At 35.0% G+C, this 22,500-nt stretch overlaps 1 protein-coding gene across 2 annotated transcripts in view; it reads left to right on the forward strand.

Moving 5' to 3' along the window:
- The window catches only part of LOC106875654 (nitric oxide synthase 1), a 168,936-nt gene that overhangs the window by 77,191 nt on the left and 69,245 nt on the right, over positions 1–22,500 (forward strand). For both annotated transcript variants that reach the window (XM_089343035.1, XM_089343036.1), the window contains exons 8-13: positions 1,784–1,928; positions 2,721–2,825; positions 2,973–3,022; positions 4,491–4,616; positions 8,380–8,554; positions 17,139–17,277. In XM_089343035.1, coding sequence (XP_089199161.1) covers positions 1,784–1,928; positions 2,721–2,825; positions 2,973–3,022; positions 4,491–4,616; positions 8,380–8,554; positions 17,139–17,277 — 740 coding nt within the window. The remainder of the gene's footprint in view (positions 1–1,783; positions 1,929–2,720; positions 2,826–2,972; positions 3,023–4,490; positions 4,617–8,379; positions 8,555–17,138; positions 17,278–22,500) is intronic.

Consider the following 22,500-nt stretch of genomic DNA (forward strand, 5'->3'; position numbering starts at 1 on the left):
GTATATATGTATATATATATATGTATTTGTATATATGTATATATATATATATGTATTTGTATATATGTATATATATATATGTATTTGTATATATGTATATATATATATATGTATTTGTATATATGTATATATATATATGTATTTGTATATATGTATATATATATATGTATTTGTATATATGTATATATATATATATGTATTTGTATATATGTATATATATATATGTATTTGTATATATGTATATATATATATGTATTTGTATATATGTATATATATATATGTATTTGTATATATGTATATATATATATGTATTTGTATATATGTATATATATATATATGTATTTGTATATATGTATATATATATATGTATTTGTATATATGTATATATATATATGTATTTGTATATATGTATATATATATATGTATTTGTATATATGTATATATATATATGTATTTGTATATATGTATATATATATATGTATTTGTATATATGTATATATATATGTGTATTTGTATATATGTATATATATATATGTATTTGTATATATGTATATATATATATGTATTTGTATATATGTATATATATATATGTATTTGTATATATGTATATATATATATGTATTTGTATATATGTATATATATATATGTATTTGTATATATGTATATATATATTTGTATTTGTATATATGTATATATATATATGTATTTGTATATATGTATATATATATATGTATTTGTATATATGTATATATATATATGTATTTGTATATATGTATATATATATATGTATTTGTATATATGTATATATATATATATGTATTTGTATAGTTCTTTTGTAATAGATACTTGTCGCGCGTTCGTCGTTTGTGAATCTTTACTAATACTAATTATTAGAGTAGTCTTCACTCCGATCGTTGTACAACCGAGACAATTTCGTGTCTGTATGTGTGACCCAGCGTCTTCTTGTGCGTGTGCGTGTGTGTGTGTGTATGTGCGTGTGTGTGTGTGTGTGTGAGAGAGAGAGAGAGAGAGAGAGAGCACCTGTACGTGTTGCTAACATCAACAGCATCACAGTCCCGGCTTTGTGAATGATACTCTGATCCAGATTTTACGTCAGCCTTCTAAAGGACCGCAGCTGCAATGTGATACCAGTGCCTCGTACCTCCATACTATTCATTGTCAAGTGCAAGTATACTTGTATACTTGTACACACACACACACACACAGATTTTGCTGATCTCTTAATTATATTTATAAATATATATGAGCTTTTAAATAAGTTCTCCACCAATAATGGTGCTTTCATACCGATGGGCTTGGTAAAAATTGTTAATTGTTAATTGATTTATTAATTAATAAATTGATAATCCTTTACCCTTTTAATTTGTAATAATTATATATATATATATATATATATATATATATATATATATATATATATATATATATATATATATATATATATATATATATATATATATATATACAGGGCAGGGAATCGTCAATTAGTAATAAAATTAATAATTAACAATTTTGCCGGGTAGCTCAGTATGAAAAAACCTTATCGGAGAAGCAGGATACTGCTAATCCCTATATATTTATGATTATATATATATATATATATATATATATATATATATATATATATATATATATATATATATATATATATTTATATTTATATATATTTATACATATATATATTTATACATATACATATTTCTATATATTTCTCTAAATATATGTACGTAGGCATATCGTTTTTATTCTTTGTATATTACAGAGCCGTCAAGTTCTCAGCCAAATTAATGGGGAAAGCTCTGGCACGACGAGTCAAATGCACAATCATGTATGGCACCGAGACTGGAAAATCTGAACGATTTGCTAAAACACTTTGCGAAATTTTTAAACATGCGTTTGACGCTAAGGTATGTAATAGGTTTCTTTCTTTACGCAAAAGAACACGGGGTAGAGTGGGGGGGGGGGCCTTACTTTTAAATTAAGAATTAGGGGAAAGGGTGGAGCAGGATAAATGTTGGAAAAGATCTTTATATTCATGCGTTTTTAAACATAAATAATGAATGGTTTATAATAACCGAAAGATGACGATCGGGAATACAAGCAGCTTAATGTGGAGTTTCTTCAGGAGATATCTGGAGCAACGTTACACGACAGGGTGCGTAGATCACAAATCGAATGAAGGCACGTGGCTGAGTGGTTAGGGTGTTTGGTTCCCGACTGTAAGGTCGTGAGTTCGATACCCCTTGCTCCAGCTTGCTCGGCTGGCAAAAATCAATTGTACCTCCTGTAATTCAAAAGGGCCATCCTTTACACATTCTGTGTGGTGCTGGATCTTCCTGAACACTACATTAAGGTTACGCGTGTCTGTGGAGTGCTCAGCCACTTGCACGTTGATTTCACGTGCAGGCAGTTCTGTTGATCGGATCAATTAGGACCCTTGTCGTAATTGACCGGAGTCCCAGAAATGCAGAAACCAAGGAGTTTCTCTAGGGCGAACCGCTGCTCCTCTTCACTGACAAGCCACAGCTTCGCTACTACAGACGTGTCTCAGCTGGTCCACTTCCGTCTTAAATCTTTCGCAAATCTGGGTCAGGAATGCCTTAGCCTCTACCTCAACTCCTCCTTAACTCTTTCTCATCTCTTGTCATACAACAGCCTCAGCTCCGCAGTAACGCTCTCCCACTTCTTTCTCTCAACAGATGATGTGTATGGAAGATTATGACATAACCGATTTGGAGCATGAAGCTCTCGTTCTCATGGTAACAAGTACTTTTGGAAACGGTGACCCTCCTGAAAATGGTTGGGTAAGTATTACTGATGATGCTGGTAATGTTGATGAAGTTGTTGTTGTGTTTTATGATGATGATGACGACAACGACGATGACGACGACGACGATGGTGATGGCGTACGTGTGTTTAAGTAACTTGTCTGTTACCTTTATCTTTTTCAGTCCTTCGCTAACGCCCTCTATGAGATGAAATCCCAAATGGCTGCCTCCGAGTAAGTAGAATTACAGGAATTTTTCTCTCTCTCTCTCACTCTCTCACACACACTCTCTCTCTCTCTCCATCTATTTTTCCCTCTCTCCCTCTCTATTTCACTCTAACTTACTCTTTATCTTCTCTATATTTCTTGTTAATAATTTTAAATGCATATTTTACACAGAGTCTCTCTCTCTCTCTCTCTCTCTCTCTCTCTCTCTCTCTCTCTCACCATCATATACAAATAGATAGATAGACAGACAGATAGATACATACATACATACATACATACATACATACATACAGACAGACAGACAGACATACAGACAGACATACAAACAGACAGACATATACATATCACATGGTTCAGATAATATCTCCAGAATTATCCAACGGAATATACCACTAAATTCTTATCTTATGATTAATATTATTGGATTTATATATTAACTGTTGAATAACCTATTTTGAATACCCGAGAGCAAACCGGTAAACGTTTGCAGTAATTCCTTCCTATTTACAAATATATACATACATGTACATATATATAAACATACACACATATACATAAACATATATATATATATTTACAAATACATACATGCATATATATATATATATATATATATAAATATATATATATATATATATATGCAAACATATATATACATACACGCACAGACATAAATATTTATGAGTGTGTATGTAATGGGCGGGTGTCAGGACATGCTGCTGGGTGCTGGAAGTGGCGCATAAAGTCTCGGAGTTCTTATACAGCACACACATACACGTGTGTGTGTGTGTGTGTGTGTGTGTGTGTGTGTGTGTGTGTGCCTTGTGTATACAGTTAGATGTATGACTACTACTGTATGTGTTAGAGCTGCGCATAGATCATCATCATACAGTCAGCTTAGTCTGGGAATCGAAACCACGATCCTATGACCGCGAGCCCACTGCCCTAACCATTGGGCCATTACGCCTACACTATGCACACACACACACTCACACACACACACACACACATACATACATATATATATATATATATATATATATATATAAACAAGTTAACTATAATGGTCGTTACATATTTTTCCTTTATTGGACCAAGTTATTTTTAATTTGTTGTTTGCCTATCTGTGCAAACACCAGTTTTTCTGGAGCCCATCCACGGATTTACAATATAGAATTGTGATGAACCATAACATTAGACCCTGCCAGAAGAATACCTAGAGTTTTTCACAAATCTAAATAATATTGTTAGCCTGGTGTACCAACAGAGAGAGAGAGAGCTTATGAAGTATTTTGCCCGGATTGATAATCCCTCACTATTAGCTCTGTGTGTGAGTGTGTGTGTGTGTGTGTGTGTGTGTGTGTGTGTGTGCGTGCGTGTGTGTGTGTGTGTGTGTTTGTGTCCCCTACCACTCAACTCCTTCAACTCCTATAACCCGCCACTTCTTATTAAATACTACTGTTGTACGTTTCAGGCCTAAATGCCAGACCACGTCGTACATACGAATGAGCGTCTCAAGTGAGACAGATATCACCAACAAAGAGGAAATAAGCGATGCACAAACTCTTTCGATGGAATCCGGGAAACTCAGCAACGTACGGTACGTCAATTGCCAACAAGCTTCTCTTCCCACACGATTCATTATTCTGGTTCCACGCCACCACCTGATACTTTGGGTGTCTTTAGCGGAGTCCGGTCTTTTTCGAATCCAACCAGGTTAAAGAATAAATTCCCCGTGATTACCTCACACCAGGCTTGCCCCCCACCCCCGTAAAAGGATCGCTATAGGAACTGCCTCCCATCCATCCTGACATTTTTATCTCACGAACATGCACTTAAGTGGAGATGCATGACTCGGTAGTTAGAGTGTTGGACTGATGATCGTAAGATTGTGGTTTCGATTCCTTAACCGGGCAATGTGTTGGCTTCTTGAGCAAAAGACTTCATTTCACGTGACTCCAGTCTACTCAGCTGGTAAAAATTAGTAATCTGGCGACGGACTGGTGTCCCGTCCAGGGAGGAATATATGTAGGCCGGGGAAACCGGGAAACCGGGAAACCGGGAAAGCGCTCCAGTGCTCCTTACGAAGTAATGTGGACTAACCAGAATGTATTTAAGACTCATACTTAAGCTTGTCGTGATTCCTGCGACTCATGAGGTCGGAGGTTAACCCGGTTTTCATAGCATATAAGTGACTGGAACCTGAAACCACGGCATCCCATCCTGAATGGAACGCCGATCCATCTCAGAGTCAACATTCGCTGGAACTAATTTACTGCTGAGTGGACTGGAGCAACGTGAAATGAAGTGCTTTGCTCAAGAACACAAAGCACCGTCTAGTCCCAGAATCGACCGCTCAACCTTACGATAGTGAGTACAGAGCCCTGACCACTAGGGCCCCCTGCTTTTTCCTTCATGCCTGACACATCATTTTTTGTTTTTGATTAATTAAATTTCCAGAGTTGTCTCCCTTGTATTTCTTTGTCAGAATTAGTCAATAACATAAATATTTGATCTCCTTCGTCACTAATGGCTTAGTGCTAATTGATTAATTAAAATGTAATGGTTGACTGCATAAAATGGTTTAATGCTCCACTTATTGTTAAGTTTTGTTTTTTAGGAAGGACACGATATAAACGTGAATCTGATTGCCTGACGTACAAATATATAAAACGAAAAGAGTCAACATTAGAATGTCTTTGATCGTTAGAATGTCTCTGTCCTTTTATCTTTTTTCTTTATTACATCCATTAACGTCACTAGAAAAATTGTTGCTGTTTAGTTTCTAACCCAGACTTATGATGTTTCAATTGCGCCCCGCTAGAAACGACAACCAAATTACGATCAACAACCTCTTCTTATCGATTGAGGTGAAACACGCTAAATTTTGTTGATCTAATTGTACAACGACTGACTAAAAGAGTGGATGGTCATGGCTAAAACACTCTTCCAGGTCTGACTGACCTGGGAGCTTAAATATCAATCAAGTATAGGTTTGACTGTCCGATCTGAAAACTTCGGTGTTTAACTATGACTTGCTATGTTATTCAACCATCATCAACTGAATGCCCTCTCTGTGTCCGAGAATCAGATTGACGGACCCTCCTGTTCCTTCTGTGTTAGCTGCAGGCATACAGGAAGCCAAGTTAATCCATAAATACCTTTGACAGTCTTTTACTCCTTTCCCCTTCACACTTCTTTTCAAGGATGGTCCTGGGAAATGACCTGTGGCACATCGTATGGCCAAAATATGATAGCTTTGTGAACTTGATTCGCGACAATAGATGTCTTTGAACTTTCAGCTTTTCTAGTACTACAGCACTTATAATAACAATCCGCTTTTGTTGAGTTGTCGGCCTTGGATACGGCACTGGGTTAAGCTAAAACAGATGGCAGCCATCTTAGTCAGCGCTAAACACAATTAGTTGATGTAAGTGTTAACATAATGTAATAAACGAAATATTTCTAGTTAATTAAAATTACCTTTGAAGTGAGGTGAAGGTAGCATAAACTTAATGACTAATGTTAATGTAATTTGGAGAAAGCAAAAGGAGGGGAGGGGATTCTGAAATTATTAATTAAAAATAGAACTACGCATACGGTGAGGTAGAAATGAAAATAATTATAGCTGGAAGGGACTGTTGCATAAGTCGACGAGGGATCCTCAATATGGTTTGTTTTGCTCGACCTGCTGAAGAAAGCAGTCAAAACTCCTTCAAAGCTAATGGTCTTGGCAAAGAAAGGACATAACATGGGAGGAATGTAATTCCCTGATATTCAAATTAAAATATAGAACGAGATGGTTACCATTAAAATATTTCTGATCATAAGTTTGTGCGGTCAAGGATGACCTGGGAATAAACAACAAAAGCGACAGCGACAACAAAGAAGGATACATTAGCTGAAGTAGTGACATATAACCTATGTCGTAATAAAAAGCTGAGACATTCACAACAGAGATGTCTTTCATCTCAGGTCTGATGTAGCACGACTAATTTTGGTGCTAAACAACATAATGACAAAATTATTTCACTATATTCTTCAATATTTTCAAAATAAATTGAAAATGAAAAGGCAACGTGTTTCAACAGAAATTTGGTAACAAGAGAGTTAAAGTGGTCCGTATTAAAAGTTTCCTTCAAAATGGAAACACTCCGATGTTATGTTCCAGACACCAGCTAATGATAAATTTATTTTATTAAATTTTTCATTGTTTTCAAAATTACTTGAAAATAGAAAAGTTAGTATATTTCAACAGAAATATGGTTACAAAAAAGGCTAAACTGATCCAAATTAAAATATTCCATCAAAATTTCATGTTAAATTATGTTCCAAATATCAGCTTTAATAATAGCAACGATATTTTTTTAGTAAACAACTCGTTATTTTCAAAATTGATTGAAACTAAAAAGTCAGTGTATCTCAACAGAAATATGGCAACATGCTTAAGGGAATCTAAATTAAAACCTTCCATCAAAATGTCATGTGAATTTCTGTTCCAAACATCAGCTAATGGTAAATTTATCTTTTAAAATTCCATATTTTTAAAAAATTAATTGAAACCAAAGACAGCGCATTTCAACAGAAATTTAATAACAAAAGGATTAAAGAGTTTAAAACAGGGGTCCTCAAGCTTTTTTTTTTTTGCCTATAGACCCCTTTGAATACTATGCTGTTGAGGTGGACCCTTATTACCATTCGATGTTTAAAAACTAGTTTTATAAATGCTGCTTTCAAAATCCCTATTTTTTCATCGCGCATGCGTTTGTATAGGTTGAACTACGTAAAACGTTGCAGAAAGAAACTTGGCTGTTTCTAGGAACAAATACATCTAAGGCAAAATGTTTTTCATGGATCCTTAATAAACTACTACGGATCCCCAACTTACTATTTTGCTTGCGTGGAGTCCCAGGTGCCATACGGACCCCGGTTAAGAACCACGGGTGTATAATATGATTTAGGGACAGCTCTAGATGATTTTTCAAACAGGTCGATCATGAAAGATGCCTGTAAAAGCAATGTGGTCAATAGTTATAACAGAACAACACATAACCAAGACAATTTGAACAAAATCCCTAGACGTTACAGTTTCAAGCCCTTGGATTCATAGGGACGATTATCAGGTTACCATGGTGTACCAATTCGTTCCAGGGGTCACTCTTTACAGTTGAGTGGATTGGAGAAACATAAAATGAAGTGTTTTACACAAGAATACACTGCACCACCCGCTCTGAGAATTGAAACCATAACCTTGTCATCGTGGATGCAGCGTCTTAACCACTAGGTCATGTGTCTTCAGAACAGCTGAGTTAAAACCAAAATCCATTTTCGTTCGTTATGTTTCTTTCTACTTCTCCTTGCAGATATTCTGTCTTTGGTCTGGGGTCACGTGCATACCCCAATTTTTGCGCTTTCGGTCATTACCTGAACAAAGTGTTTAGTGATTTGGGGGCAGAAAGAGTCTCCCCCATGATTGAAGGAGATGAACTCTTGGCCCAGGAGGAATCATTTAAAGAATGGGCCAATGCCGTCTTTAAGGTAAAAAAATCACTGTTTATTATCGTCTCACTTACCATTCATATACATGTGTGTGTGTGTGTGTGTGTGTGTGTGTGTGTGTGTGTGTGTGTGTGTGTGTATGTGTGTGTGTGTGTGTGTGTGTGTCTGTGTACGTATGTATATCTTCAGCATGCTCATCACACTCATAATAATAATAATAATAATAATAATAATAATAATAATAATAAGCATAGTTTTAACGCTCACATATCCAAGCTAGCATGGGCCAGACGAGATTAGTTGGGGCAGATTCTTCTACGACAGGATGCTCTCCCTGATGCTAACCTTTATCCGTTTCCAAGCAAGGTGATGTTTCCCTATATCCTGATATGTTTTCGCGGAAGATTGGAGATGAACAGCACTGCACTGTCACAGGACAGTGACGATCGTTTACAAATATCAAGTCAGTGTATCAAGATAAACAGACACAAACACACACACACACACACACACATACACACACACACACACACACACACACACACACACACACACACACACATACACATATGTATATACATATATTTGCATACATATACATATATATATACGATGGTTTTTCTTCCAATTTCTGACTTCAAAATTCACTCAGAAGGCTTTAGTTTGCTCGAGGCTAAATTATAAAACACCTATTATTCAAAGTGCCACGCAGTGGGACTGAACTTCAAACCTAGGGGTTGCAATGCAATCTTCTCAAGCACACATCCATGCCAGTCTATATGCAGAGTGATGGACTAAACCCTCCAAGGTGTGCTCCAGCATGGCTGCACTCCGATGTCTGAAACAAGAGAAAAAAAGAAAGGGACTTACTCATAAATCTAAACATCACACGTATTCTACAACTTACACACACACACACACACACACACACACACACACACATACATTAGTTTGTTGAAGTTTATTAAGTGAGAAAGGCAAATTAATTTCTATGCAAATTAATTCAAATTCAATTTTCAGTTATAAATTTTCATGATTCGTTAAGTAAGGTCTTTCAGTACATTCCTAAACTATGCAAAATATCAAAGCAACGCTGATATCACCTCTGGGTTTTCCGCCATTTTCAGTCTGGTTTCGTTTCCTTCCCAGGAGTAAAATATTAAAATATTCTAAATTATTACGATGGCGGAAGAGAGATTAAGTGCGATATATATATATATATATATGTTGTGTATGTATAGACATATACTGTAGATACATATGTATATACAGACACAAGTACAAATGCATATATGAAGGGTGTGTGTGTGTGTGTGTGTGTGTGTGTGTCTGGCTATATTAATATGCTTTTGTGTGTGTGTACGTATCTATCCGTATGTATCGCTTTTTTCTTCATTCTGCCATTTTGTCTGTCTGTTAGTCTCTCTCTCTCTCTCTCTCTCTCTCTCTCTCTTTGTGTGTGTGTGTGTGTGTGTAATTTAAATAACTTAGATAACTTAGATATGATTCGGCCAAAGATTGGTCCAGGCCATGTCTAACTTGATAGCGTCACCTGATAGGATTAGCTAAATCCTTTTTAAGTCAAGTTTTGTGGCATCATGATCCATTCGAGTCGAGAGTTCTTGTTGAGTGAGTAATTATCTAGGTATAGGTGTCTTTTAAGGTATTCCTTGAAGAAATTTGTCCAGATTCCGTTTAAAGGTGATGGGATCCTTTTCCTCTTTGAGGACAATATCAAATAGGGAAGAAAAGGAATTATGCTTCAGTGTTTTTATATGTTGTGATCCTGAATTTGGTAGAGGACGTATAGCCCGGGGTCCTAACCTTGGGCGAATTTTGAAGCTAATGTTCAGGACGTCTGGGCAAGGCTGGTGGTGTATTCTCCACATCGTGCAAATGATTTATCGCTCACGGCGGCACTTGACAGAATAGAGTTTCAATGCTTTAAGGCGGTCCCCATAACCGAGATCAGTCGTGCCCTTAATTCTTTTAGTGAATGACCACTGGGGTGATTCAGTTTTCAAAATGTTTTGTTTTGTATGGGGAGACCACAGGGAGCAGCAGTATTCGAGGTGTGGCTGTACAAAGGAGAAGAAAGGAGGAATGATGACACCTTGTTCTTTGGGCCGGAAGGTTATTAAGATCCAGGAGCTCATCCTACGAGCCATATCGAACTTATTGTTGATGTGGGGTCTCCAGCTGAGATTGTCATCAACAATTACTCCTAGGTCTCTCATATTATTAGATGTTGTGAGTGGTTCCCCTGAAGGAAGAGAATATGGCTGTTTTAGCTTAGTCTTTCTTCCAAAATGCATCAGATCACATATCTCTTTTGTCCGTCCATTGGCTTACAGCATTGTAGATCAGACTAGAGTCCATTTCGGTCTTCTTCTCCATTGATAATTGTCTGGAGCTTGGAGTCATCAGTGAATATTTTTACTTTGCTGTGTTTTATGACGCTGGAAATGTCGTTTACATAGACTATAAACAGAAGCGGACTCAATACGGTCCCCTAAGGGACACCGCTGGTGACTTTTGCTGGCCTCGAGTGGATTCCACCGATCATAACATGTGTTCTGTTTTCTAGGAAACACTCAATCCACTGTCGTGGATTTCACGGAGTACCCCCCCACTCATATATATATATATATATATATATATATATATATATATATATATATATATATAGTATATGTATGTATTTATATAAATACGTACGCATAGATATATACATTTATTCATATAGGTATATACATATATATATATGCTTATATGTATGTATATATATGTGCATATATCTACCCATGTATATATATATATATATATATATATATATATATATATATATATATATGTCTGTGTGTGCGTTTTGAAAGCGCACGGCTCAATGGTTAGACCGTTGGGCTCGCAATCCTGAGGTAGTGAGGACTACTCCTGGACCGGACTCTGTGTTGTGTTCATGAGCAACACGTCTTATTTCACGATGCTCTGGTCCACTCAGCCGTAGAGATGTATTACGACGTCACTGGTGCCAAGCTGTATCAGACTTTGCCTTTTTCTTCGATAGTGGTGTGGGGAAGGGAGGCAGGTACGCATGGACGACTGCTGGTCATCCATAAACAACCTATCCCGGACTTGTGCCTCGGAGGGGAACTTTCTAGGTGCAATCCCATGGACATTTGTTTATTTGTTTGATTGTATGTAAGTATGTATATCATTCTTCACTTTTATTTCAAGATTTCTTAACAATAGATAAGGATCCGGTTTCTAACCTAGATTCAAGGCTCCTTCATTGAAATTTCAACATCAACAACTGGGTTTTTCGTTTGTATGTATGTATGTATGTATGTATGTATGTATGTATGTATGTATGTACTTATGTGAGCATGCATGCATTCATACATGTGTGTATGTATGTATGTATGTATGTATATGTGCAGACTTATGTTTTGCCTTATGTATGTATTCTAGTGTATATAGTTGCATATCTATATGTACGTATGTGTGTATATATGTATGTATGTATGTATGTATGTATGTATGTGTGTATGTGTGTATGTATGCATGCATGAACACATTCAGATGGTGGGGTACGTCAATGAAAATCGATTTGGGTACCCGGTACTTGGTGTAGAGTGTACTATTATATTCATTTGTGGAGGCACGTGGCTCAGTGGTAAGGGTGTCAGCATCATGATCGTAAGATTGTGGTTTCGATTCCTGGACCGGGCGACGCGTTGTGTTCTTGAGCAAAACACTTCATTTCACGTTGCTCCAGTCCATTCAGCTGGCAAAAATAACTAACGCTGCGATGGACTGGCGTCCCATCCAGCTGAGGAACACATACGCCATTGAAAACGGGGAACCGGGCCCATGAGCCTCGCTAGGCTTTAAAAAGCATTTATTTATTTCTTATTATATTCTTTGGAACAAAAATCTTTTTCTCGCCACTCGGGCATCGGACTGAAGCCTTCTTCGCATGAGACAGAACACCTCCCATCAGGATCGCAATCACATGAAACTCTAATCGTGGGGAAGTGTAAATAATCTACATCAATATTTATTTCTCTCTCTCTCACTCTCTTTCACACTCTCTCTCATTCTTTCTCTATCTCACTCTCTTTCTCTCTGTATATACTTATTCATATATATATATGTATGTATATATATATATATATATATATATATATATATATATATATATATATATATATATATATATATATATATATATATGTGTGTGTGTGTGTGTGAGTGGATTTGATAGACGGAAACTGAAAGAAGCCTGTCGTATATATGTATATATATATGTGTGTGTGTATATGTTTGCGTTTCTGTGTTTGTCCCCCCAACATCGCTTGACAACCGATGCTGGTGTGTTTACGTCCCCGTAACTTAGCGGTTCGGCAAAAGGGACTGATAGAATAAGTACTAGGCTTACAAAGAATAAGTCCGGGGTCGATTTGCTCGACTAAAGGTGGTGCTCCAGCATGACCACAGTCAAATGACTGAAACAGGTAAAAGAGTAAAAGAGTAATACCAAAAATTTGGCAAAAGAATATAGTATCTGTTAACAATGTTAGCAAAATACTCACAGTTGAGTTTTTGTATATATATATATATATATATATCGACTTTAAATAGAGCTCAAAACTGATCCATTGAAAATACTTTATTATAATAATAATAATGAAAATGATCTATGAACATTTCGATGTAATATCCAGAATGATTCATACATATTATAAGATATTATAAAATATTATAAAATATGGGATACTCCATCTCCTCGGGGTCCCATTATTATTGTTATTACTACTACTACTACTAATAATAATAATAATAATAACAATAATAATGGGACCCCGAGGAGATGGAGTATCACATATTTTATAATATTTTATAATATTTTATAATATGTATGAATCATTCTGGATATTGCATCGAAATGTTCATAGGTCATTTTCATTATTATCATTATTATAATAAAGTATTTTCAATGGATCAGTTTTGAGCTCTATTTAAAGTCGATATATATATATATATATATATATTTAAATATGAATATACATATATATATGTATATATATTATACATATATATACATATATATATGCACATATATACACATGTACATATACACATTTGCATACACATGCTCATATACCTACATATATATGTGTGTGTTTGTATATATATATATATATATATATATATATATATATATATATACATATATATATATATATATATATATATATATATATATATATATATTATATTATATACATATATATATATATAGGTAAATATACACACATACACACACACACACACACATAGATAGATAGATAGATAGATAGATAGATAGATAGATAGATAGATATATAGATAGATGCTTGGATAACCAGCTTAAAATAACTGTCTTCCCTAGACAATATGGCGCCTACTCTTTCATCTCTAACTTCACCTATGAATAAGCAACCTCTAGAAAAAACAACCATATCAGCTGTTCATAATACCGTAGACGTATGTAACACAGGCACACACGAATATGCATAGTGTGCGTGTATATGTGCATGTCTGTGCGTATGTGATGTTGAATAAATAGATATATACATATATAATATACATAATGTTATAGTATGTACATACTTAAATGCATACCTACACACCCTTGTATATATATATATATATATATATATATATATATATATATATATATATATATATATATATATATATATATATATATATATATATATATTTATACATATATACATATATATAGATATATATATATATATATATGTATTTATGCATATGCTCACATATCATTTGTATTATATATATATATATATGTATATAATATAACTAATATATATATTATATATTATATATATATATATATATATTATATATATATATATATATATATATATATATATATATATATATATATATATATATATATATATATATTATATATATATATATATGTATATATATATATATATATATATATATATATATATATATATATATATATATATATTCATATATACGTACATACATATACATACTTACATATATATGTATATATACAGGACGTCAAAAAACATAAACAACATGAAAAATGAGAATATGAAATACAAAAACATGGAAACGAACTTTTTTTTAACAACGAAAGAAACAAATAGAGAAACGAGACAGGCAGCATAAAGAACAATCACTTCATCAGTTGTCGGCTGTTTTATCTACTCCGCATTTCGAGCGTTAGGACAAGATGCGTCTTCGTCAAAACAGTCGCTCCCGCAAAGCAAATTAAATAAAATCTGGGATTTGCGGAGGGTCAAGGTTGGTAACAAAAACAGGACAGTTAAAACAAATGGTAAGGATGAAAGAGAGAGAGAGAGAGAGAGAGAACATCGGTTGATGCCTACTTTAAGTTTCATGTTCAGTCAAATATGGCATATATAACTCAACTCGAACGCACCTGAGCAGAGACAACATTAAGTTTCCTGTCAATAGAAAATGCCTTTCCAAAGAAATACACAAAGCATTTATGAGCAGTGCACAGGATGCTTACATTGAGTTAACAAAGAATATTATTACAACACATACATAGCTTACCCATTCGTTATTTAAATATCAGTTGTGCAGTCCTTGTTTATCGATAAAACAGTTTTGGATTCAGGCATGTTTTCCATCATAGATAGATCGAACACTTTTGAAACTTAAGTAACGCTAACGAGCAACTGTTACATACATGATATAATTACACTCTATTCTATAGATTACTTTTTCTTTTGTCCGTTACAAACATTGTATCAGCGCGTTTATGTGTGTGTGTGTGTGTGTGTATGTGTGTGTGTGTGTGTGCGCGCGAGCGCGCGCGTACTGTTGACGATTTCGTTTCCTTCTTTGGACTTTTCCCTTTCGCCTTGTTGACGAAGAACTATGCTCGAAACGTCAATCTCTCTCCTTTCGTCGAGCGTCATGTTAATACATTTCTTATAAACATCCTCATGTCTGCTTTATTTGAAACGTTCGTTTATTTGAAATGTTTGTTTATATATATATATATATATATATATATATATATATATATATATATATATATATATCAGTTAGCACATATATAATATCTCAGAGAGCATATGCGGTTATTTCTTAAATACGAAACTTTAAACAGCTGAAATATACTATAAGCAGATATTCCACATCTTTATTGATTGTTAATATGATATCAGTTTGTGTTAAGCTACATATATATCGGTTAGTACCAACATACTTCGTGTACATGTACACATAATGCATAATTTTGCACTTATTGGACACGAAAACCCCAGAAACAGCTGTAAAGAATTACCGCATGTTCCTCTCTCTTATTTATGAGGTTCGAATTTGAACTCTGCAGATATCTGCCTATCCATGAAGAGCTACTACGAAGGACTACCTGGCTCATCCACTCCTTTATCTTTCATATCAGAGCAGGAGCTTTCAGTTTGTCATTTTGTATAAGCACCAGGAAATTTGATTAAACTTTTACTTATATTTATTGTATAATTGCCATACTTCCTGATATTAACCAACAGAGGCGAAAGTATACTTCCCGGATTACCCGTCATGACGGATAATACTCTTGTACACATACAAACACGCACACACACACACACACATACATACACACACATAAACATACACACATATATATATATATACATACGTATGTATATATATATATATATATATATATATATATATAAACACATATACACACGCATACCGTTTATACAACCAACCAGTGTGTGTGAGTATTATTAGCATAATAAACCTCCAGAGATATAACCATATATATATATATATATATATATATATATACATATATACATATGTATATATATACATACATATACATATATATACATATGTATACATATATATGTACATATATATATACACACATATGTATACTCGTATTTCTCAGTAAAAATATACCTATTTCTAGTGTACCTGTGTTGTTTAAGTGCACAGTTTAATATTCAATTAAATTAATTAGTAGCGTAGCGTAAGCACCAAAAATTAAAGTAAATAGAATTCCCACTTTGCTGGTGCTCCCATAGCTAATTCCACCCCCACCCCCCACCCTGGGGCCCAAGAAAAGATGTATGTATCTTGTCTCTTAGGAATGATTCCAATCAAAACCGAAATTTGAGTAAGATGATTTCGTCTGTTTCTGACCTGAAGAAATACACAAAAAGGAAAGAAAAGCATGAAAGAAGATATATGTTTGTATAGGGTTATCTGGTTAAGAAGCAGCGTTTGTAACCACATGGTTTCGAGTTCAGTTCCACTATGCTCCTAAAGTTCCGAGACTCTCAAAGCAAAATCGTGTATTTTATTTTTTATCTCGGGAGGGTCATTATGTCAATAATAAACAAACACATGCACTGATTCCATTTCACTTCTTTACTATTAATTTGCCGACTGGTTTTAAGATACCAGCTTTTATTCAACCAGACACAATATGATTTATTAAACATTACAAGTTGAAGTTTCTCCCTTGTTTCTGCAACGAATACTTGTTTCTATAAGGGTTTGTGTTGTTCCATACTTTCAGGCAGCTTGTGATACATTCTGTCTCCAAGACGATGTCAACATACAGGAAGCCACTGGTGCCCTTCATGGAAGCGATCAATCTTGGTCCCTCGGCAAATACAGACTTCAAGAAGGAGCTAAAGATTTGGATCTCTGTGCAGGTAACAGAATCTCTTCTCACGTCGTTTCAAATTTTGGCACAAGGCCAGCAATTTTAGGAGATGGACTCCAGTATTTCACTGGTACTTTATTTTATCAGTCCCCAATGGATAGAGGCAAAGTTGTCCTCTGCAATATTTGAACTTCGTGATTATTGTTATTGTAACAATATATATATATATATATATATATATATATATATATATATATATATATATATATATATATATATATATATATATGTATATATATATATTGTAACAACATATATATATGTATATATGGATATATGTGCGCATGTATATATACATAGACACACAGATTCACGCACATACATATAAATATAAATATATATATATATATATAGATGTGTATTCATTTATATGAATGACTATATATATATATATATATATATATATATATATATATATATATATATATATATATATACACATACATACATACATACATGTATACATGCACACACATAAAGTCGGCGAGCTAACAGAAACGTTAGCATGCCGGGCGAAATGCTTAGCGGTATTTCGTCTGTCTTTACGTTCTGAGTTCAAATTCTGCTGAGGTCGACTTTGCGTTTCATCCTTTCGGGGTCGATAATTGACTGGCCCCCCTCGCCCAAAATTTTGGGCCTTGTACCTAGGGTAGAAAAGAATATATATACATACATATATATATAATGCGTGTGTATATATTTATATATTCAAATATACACACACACGCATATATATATATATATATATATATATATATATATATATATATATATATATATATATATATATATATATATATAATACAAAAAATATATAGGCATGTATACACACATATATGTATATACTTTCATCTACATGCGTATATAGATGCATATCAGGGTACAGGACGTTAGAACAATGAACTACAGACAACGGAACGAACACATAGGAAAACAGAAAGCCACTTGGAATTATTCATCAGCTGCCTCTATTCTAACTCGACGTTTCGAAGATAATATATATATATATACACACATCCAACATGCACATATACTTATACACACACGTACGTACACTCAGGCACATACACACACACACACATACACACACACACACACAGAGCATCTGTCTGTTACTATGTAGATCACATCTCGTAGACAGACAGTATGTACTGGCCTACTTAACACCACCTTAAAATAGAAACAACGCACCCCCACCGCCACCACAACCGACACACACACCACCTGACTAGCCACCCGCACTCTCCCACCTTACACCCCCCACACACACACATACTGCCTTAACAACCCACCCTGTCTTCATCCGTCTAACACCACCTCGCCACGTCACACCCACAGCAACGCCATCCGACAAGCTTCACCGAACTACCTCACTCCTACCCCGTTAACAACAACACCCTGTTAACAGACTCAAAGCACCCTCAACTCCCACCCTATTGTCACTGCTACCCTACCCGACACCACCTCGAAATACACCTATTAACACCCTTAAACTACCCCACAGCACAACCTTACTAATAACACGGCACCGTCTCACCATCATACATAGCCTGACATAAAACAGAATTTATATTTGCTGTATAGAGATGCAGACGTAGCTATGCTGTGAGAAAGCTGCTTTCTTAGCACATGGTTCCGAGTTCAGTCCCTCTGCGAGGCACTTTAAGCAGGTATCTCCTACTATAGCTTCGGACCCACCAAAGCCTTGTGAGTGGATTTCGTTGACGGAAAATGAAAGAAGCCCGTCATGTGTGTGTATGTGCGCATGTGCGTGTGTGTGTTTATATATATATATCAATACGGAGCAAATAATTCACGAGAAAAATAATACACGAAAAAATAATTTGCGAAGATATCATTGACTCTGTTATTATCTAGTGTAACAAAGGCGATTGTCTTGGCCTGTTTGCCTTCGGACGGTTGATTTCTGTAGTTATTACCAGTGCATAAGAGTTTTGACTGTTATTTCCAGCCGGTAGACATATTTAGTATGTCCTTTGATTAATTAATATATATATATATATATGGCTGTGTGGTAAGAAGCTTGTTTCCGGGTTCAGTCCCAGTGCGTGGCACCTTGGACAGGTGTCTTTTCCTATAACGTTGGGCCGACCAAAGCCTTGTGAGTGGATTTGGTAGACGGACACTGAAGGAAGCCCGTCGTATGTATATATATATATATATATATATATATATATATATATATATATATATATATATATATATAGGTTTGTGTATGTGTGTCTCCATTTTCCCCACCTACCATTGCTTGACAGCCGATGTCGGCGTGTTTGCGTCCCCGTAACTTAGCGGTTCAGCAAAACAGACCGATAACTTGATATATTTATACATAATTTCCTCTTAGCGTTCACTACACACTGAATTGTGGCAAGGTATGGACGGATTCCGGAGTACCGAGGAAATTATGTATAAATATATCAAATTAAGAATTCTACGAGGTATATTGCAATACAAAATACCAAACGGAACCTCACCTCTTATAGCTCATCTTTCTTCCTCCTTTAACTTCTATGTGATATAATTCTTGGGAGAGAATACATACATATTTGGCTGAAGATAGCTTTATATTGTCAATTATACACTGATGTAACAACTATAAAACTATAAAGCTTGAAACACGTGTACCGCAGAATCCTTTGTGTTTTTGTTTTTATTTTTGCATTTACAATTTATTCTTTCACCTCAACCACGAGCTGGCATACACAGGTGCTTACAATTATCAAGTATTACCTCTAACATTTACTTTTCCTACGTGTATATATATATATATATATATATATATATGCATGTATGTATATATATATATATATATACATATATACATACATATATATATACATATATATATACATGCATATATGCATGTGTATAGGTATAAATTGCCCCGGGTACACTTTAAACTGCATCTGGTAGTGGGGCCCTGATAGAAGAGTTCCACAGTTTTGAGGAGTGTCGAAACAACCTTCTTGGCCACTAATATTCCCTTCCCAGGGCTGTTCTGACACGGAATAGTAGTTCCTTTTAAGGTCCCAGCTAGAGGTTAACTGACATGACAACCACTGGGAGTGAACAACCTACAGTACTCGTTAGGAGTTCTCTCTGGGCAATACTGGGATTGATATATTCGACTAAATCTCTTTCAAGGCAGTGCCCCAGCATGACCGTAGTCTAATGACTGAAATAAGTAAAAGAATAAAAGATAAAAGTTACATATATTCTTTTATGTGGCCGTGCTGGAGCACCACCTTTAGTTGAATACAAACAGGAATGGCTTCTAAGCCTAAATGAGGTGAAGTGGTGAATGCTGGAGGAACAATCTCTGACAGGAGACGGACAAGAATGCGTCTGATCCCTGCGTCTGATCGGAAGGAAAGAAATTCAAGTTAGGAAAAGGAAGATGGCCGATGGTCACGTGCGAGCAACGAGAGAGCAAAGGAGGAGGAGTGAGGGAGTGAGGGACAGACAGAGAATGGTGAAGGGTAGAGGAAAAGAATTAGAGAAAGGATGAGAGAGAAAAAACGAAAGGAGGAGAAGGGGAGATAAATTATATACATATATATATATATATATATATATAATATATATATATATATACACGACGGGCTTCTTTCAGTTTCCGTCTAGCAGATCCACTCACAAGGCTTTGGTCGGCCCGAGGCTATAGTAGAAGACACTTGCCCAAGGTGTCATGCAGTGGGATTGAACCCCGAACCATGTGGCTGGTAAGCAAGCTTCCTACCACACAGCCACGCCTGTGCCTATATGTATGTATATATATATGTGTGTGTGTGTGTGTGTGTGTGTAACGTAAAGGTGTGAGATCTTGTTTACACGTGGTTGTTGATATCTAAGAAAGAAAAATATGCAAAAACGCACAGGAGGTTTGTATGATAAAATTCATGCTAATATTAGGAAACAAAGAGTTGTATTACAACATCAACAACAAAAATGGCTGAAATCTAAGACCTTGGAAGTTTGATAAGCGTAAGACGCGAAACTGGTACTCCCAGTTTATTATATAACGTTGTAATATAACTCTTTGTTTCATTATGATCCCAATATTAGCATAAATTTTACTATACATATATATGTGTGTGTGTGTGTGTGTGTGTGTGTGTGTGTGTGTGTGTGTGTGTGTGTGTGTGTATGTACATACAGACACACATACACGCGCACACTTATGTATAGACCCAGCTGTTTGGAAGTGTGGTGTATTCTGAAGTAATAGCAGAAGCCACAGCAGCAGCGCCAACGGCAGCGCCAACAGCAGCGCCAACATCAGCGCCAACAGCAGCGCCAACAGCAACGCCAACAGCACTAATAGTTGTAGTATTGGTAGTAATAATAACAAGCATTGTTCATCTCATTACACCTCAATAGCTTATTAATACCAGACTACATCATTAATTAATTAGTCAATTAATTAACCAAAATGTCTCTAGTTTCTTCAATTGGCTCTGTTTTTTATTACTGCTGTTGTTGTTGTTGTTGTTTTTTATGTTCAGTTTCGTGTTTGCTGCAAAACTCGTTGATACTGTTTTTCATGTTGTTATACTTGCTGCCGTTGCGGTTTTTGTTGTTGCTGCTCTTGTTGGTGCTATTGTTTTAGTTGTTGTTGCTGTTGTTGTTGTTGTTGTTGTTGTTGTTTTTGCTATTGTTGTTGTCGTTGTTGTTGTTGTTGGCGGTGGTGGTGGTTTTTGCTTTTGCCGATGTTGCTGTTCTTGCTTCTGTTGCTGTTTTTAACGGGTGTATGCATATGTATATATATGAGCCTGCATGGGTTCGTCTGTGCATTTGTGTATATATGTATATATGTGTATGTGTATATATGCGCGTGCTTGTGTGTGAGGATGTGTTTGTGTTTGTGTTTGGTGTTTCAGTTCCACTTTTGATGTCGTTGTTGATGTTACTGCATATGTGTTTAACTCAATGTTGCGATCTGTGAGTGAATATACATGTGTGTGTATACATATATATAATACACACACACACACACACACAGATATACATATATACATACATATATATGTATACATCTATGCATATATACACATATATATTTATATTTACATGTGTATGCTTTTATATATATATATATATATATATATATATATATATATATATATATATATATATATATATATATATATATATACGTATATATACATATACACACACACAAGTTTATATG

This window comes from Octopus bimaculoides, chromosome 26 (assembly GCF_046866305.1).
Source record: "Octopus bimaculoides isolate indiv1 chromosome 26, ASM4686630v1, whole genome shotgun sequence".
Lineage (NCBI taxonomy): Eukaryota > Metazoa > Mollusca > Cephalopoda > Octopoda > Octopodidae > Octopus > Octopus bimaculoides.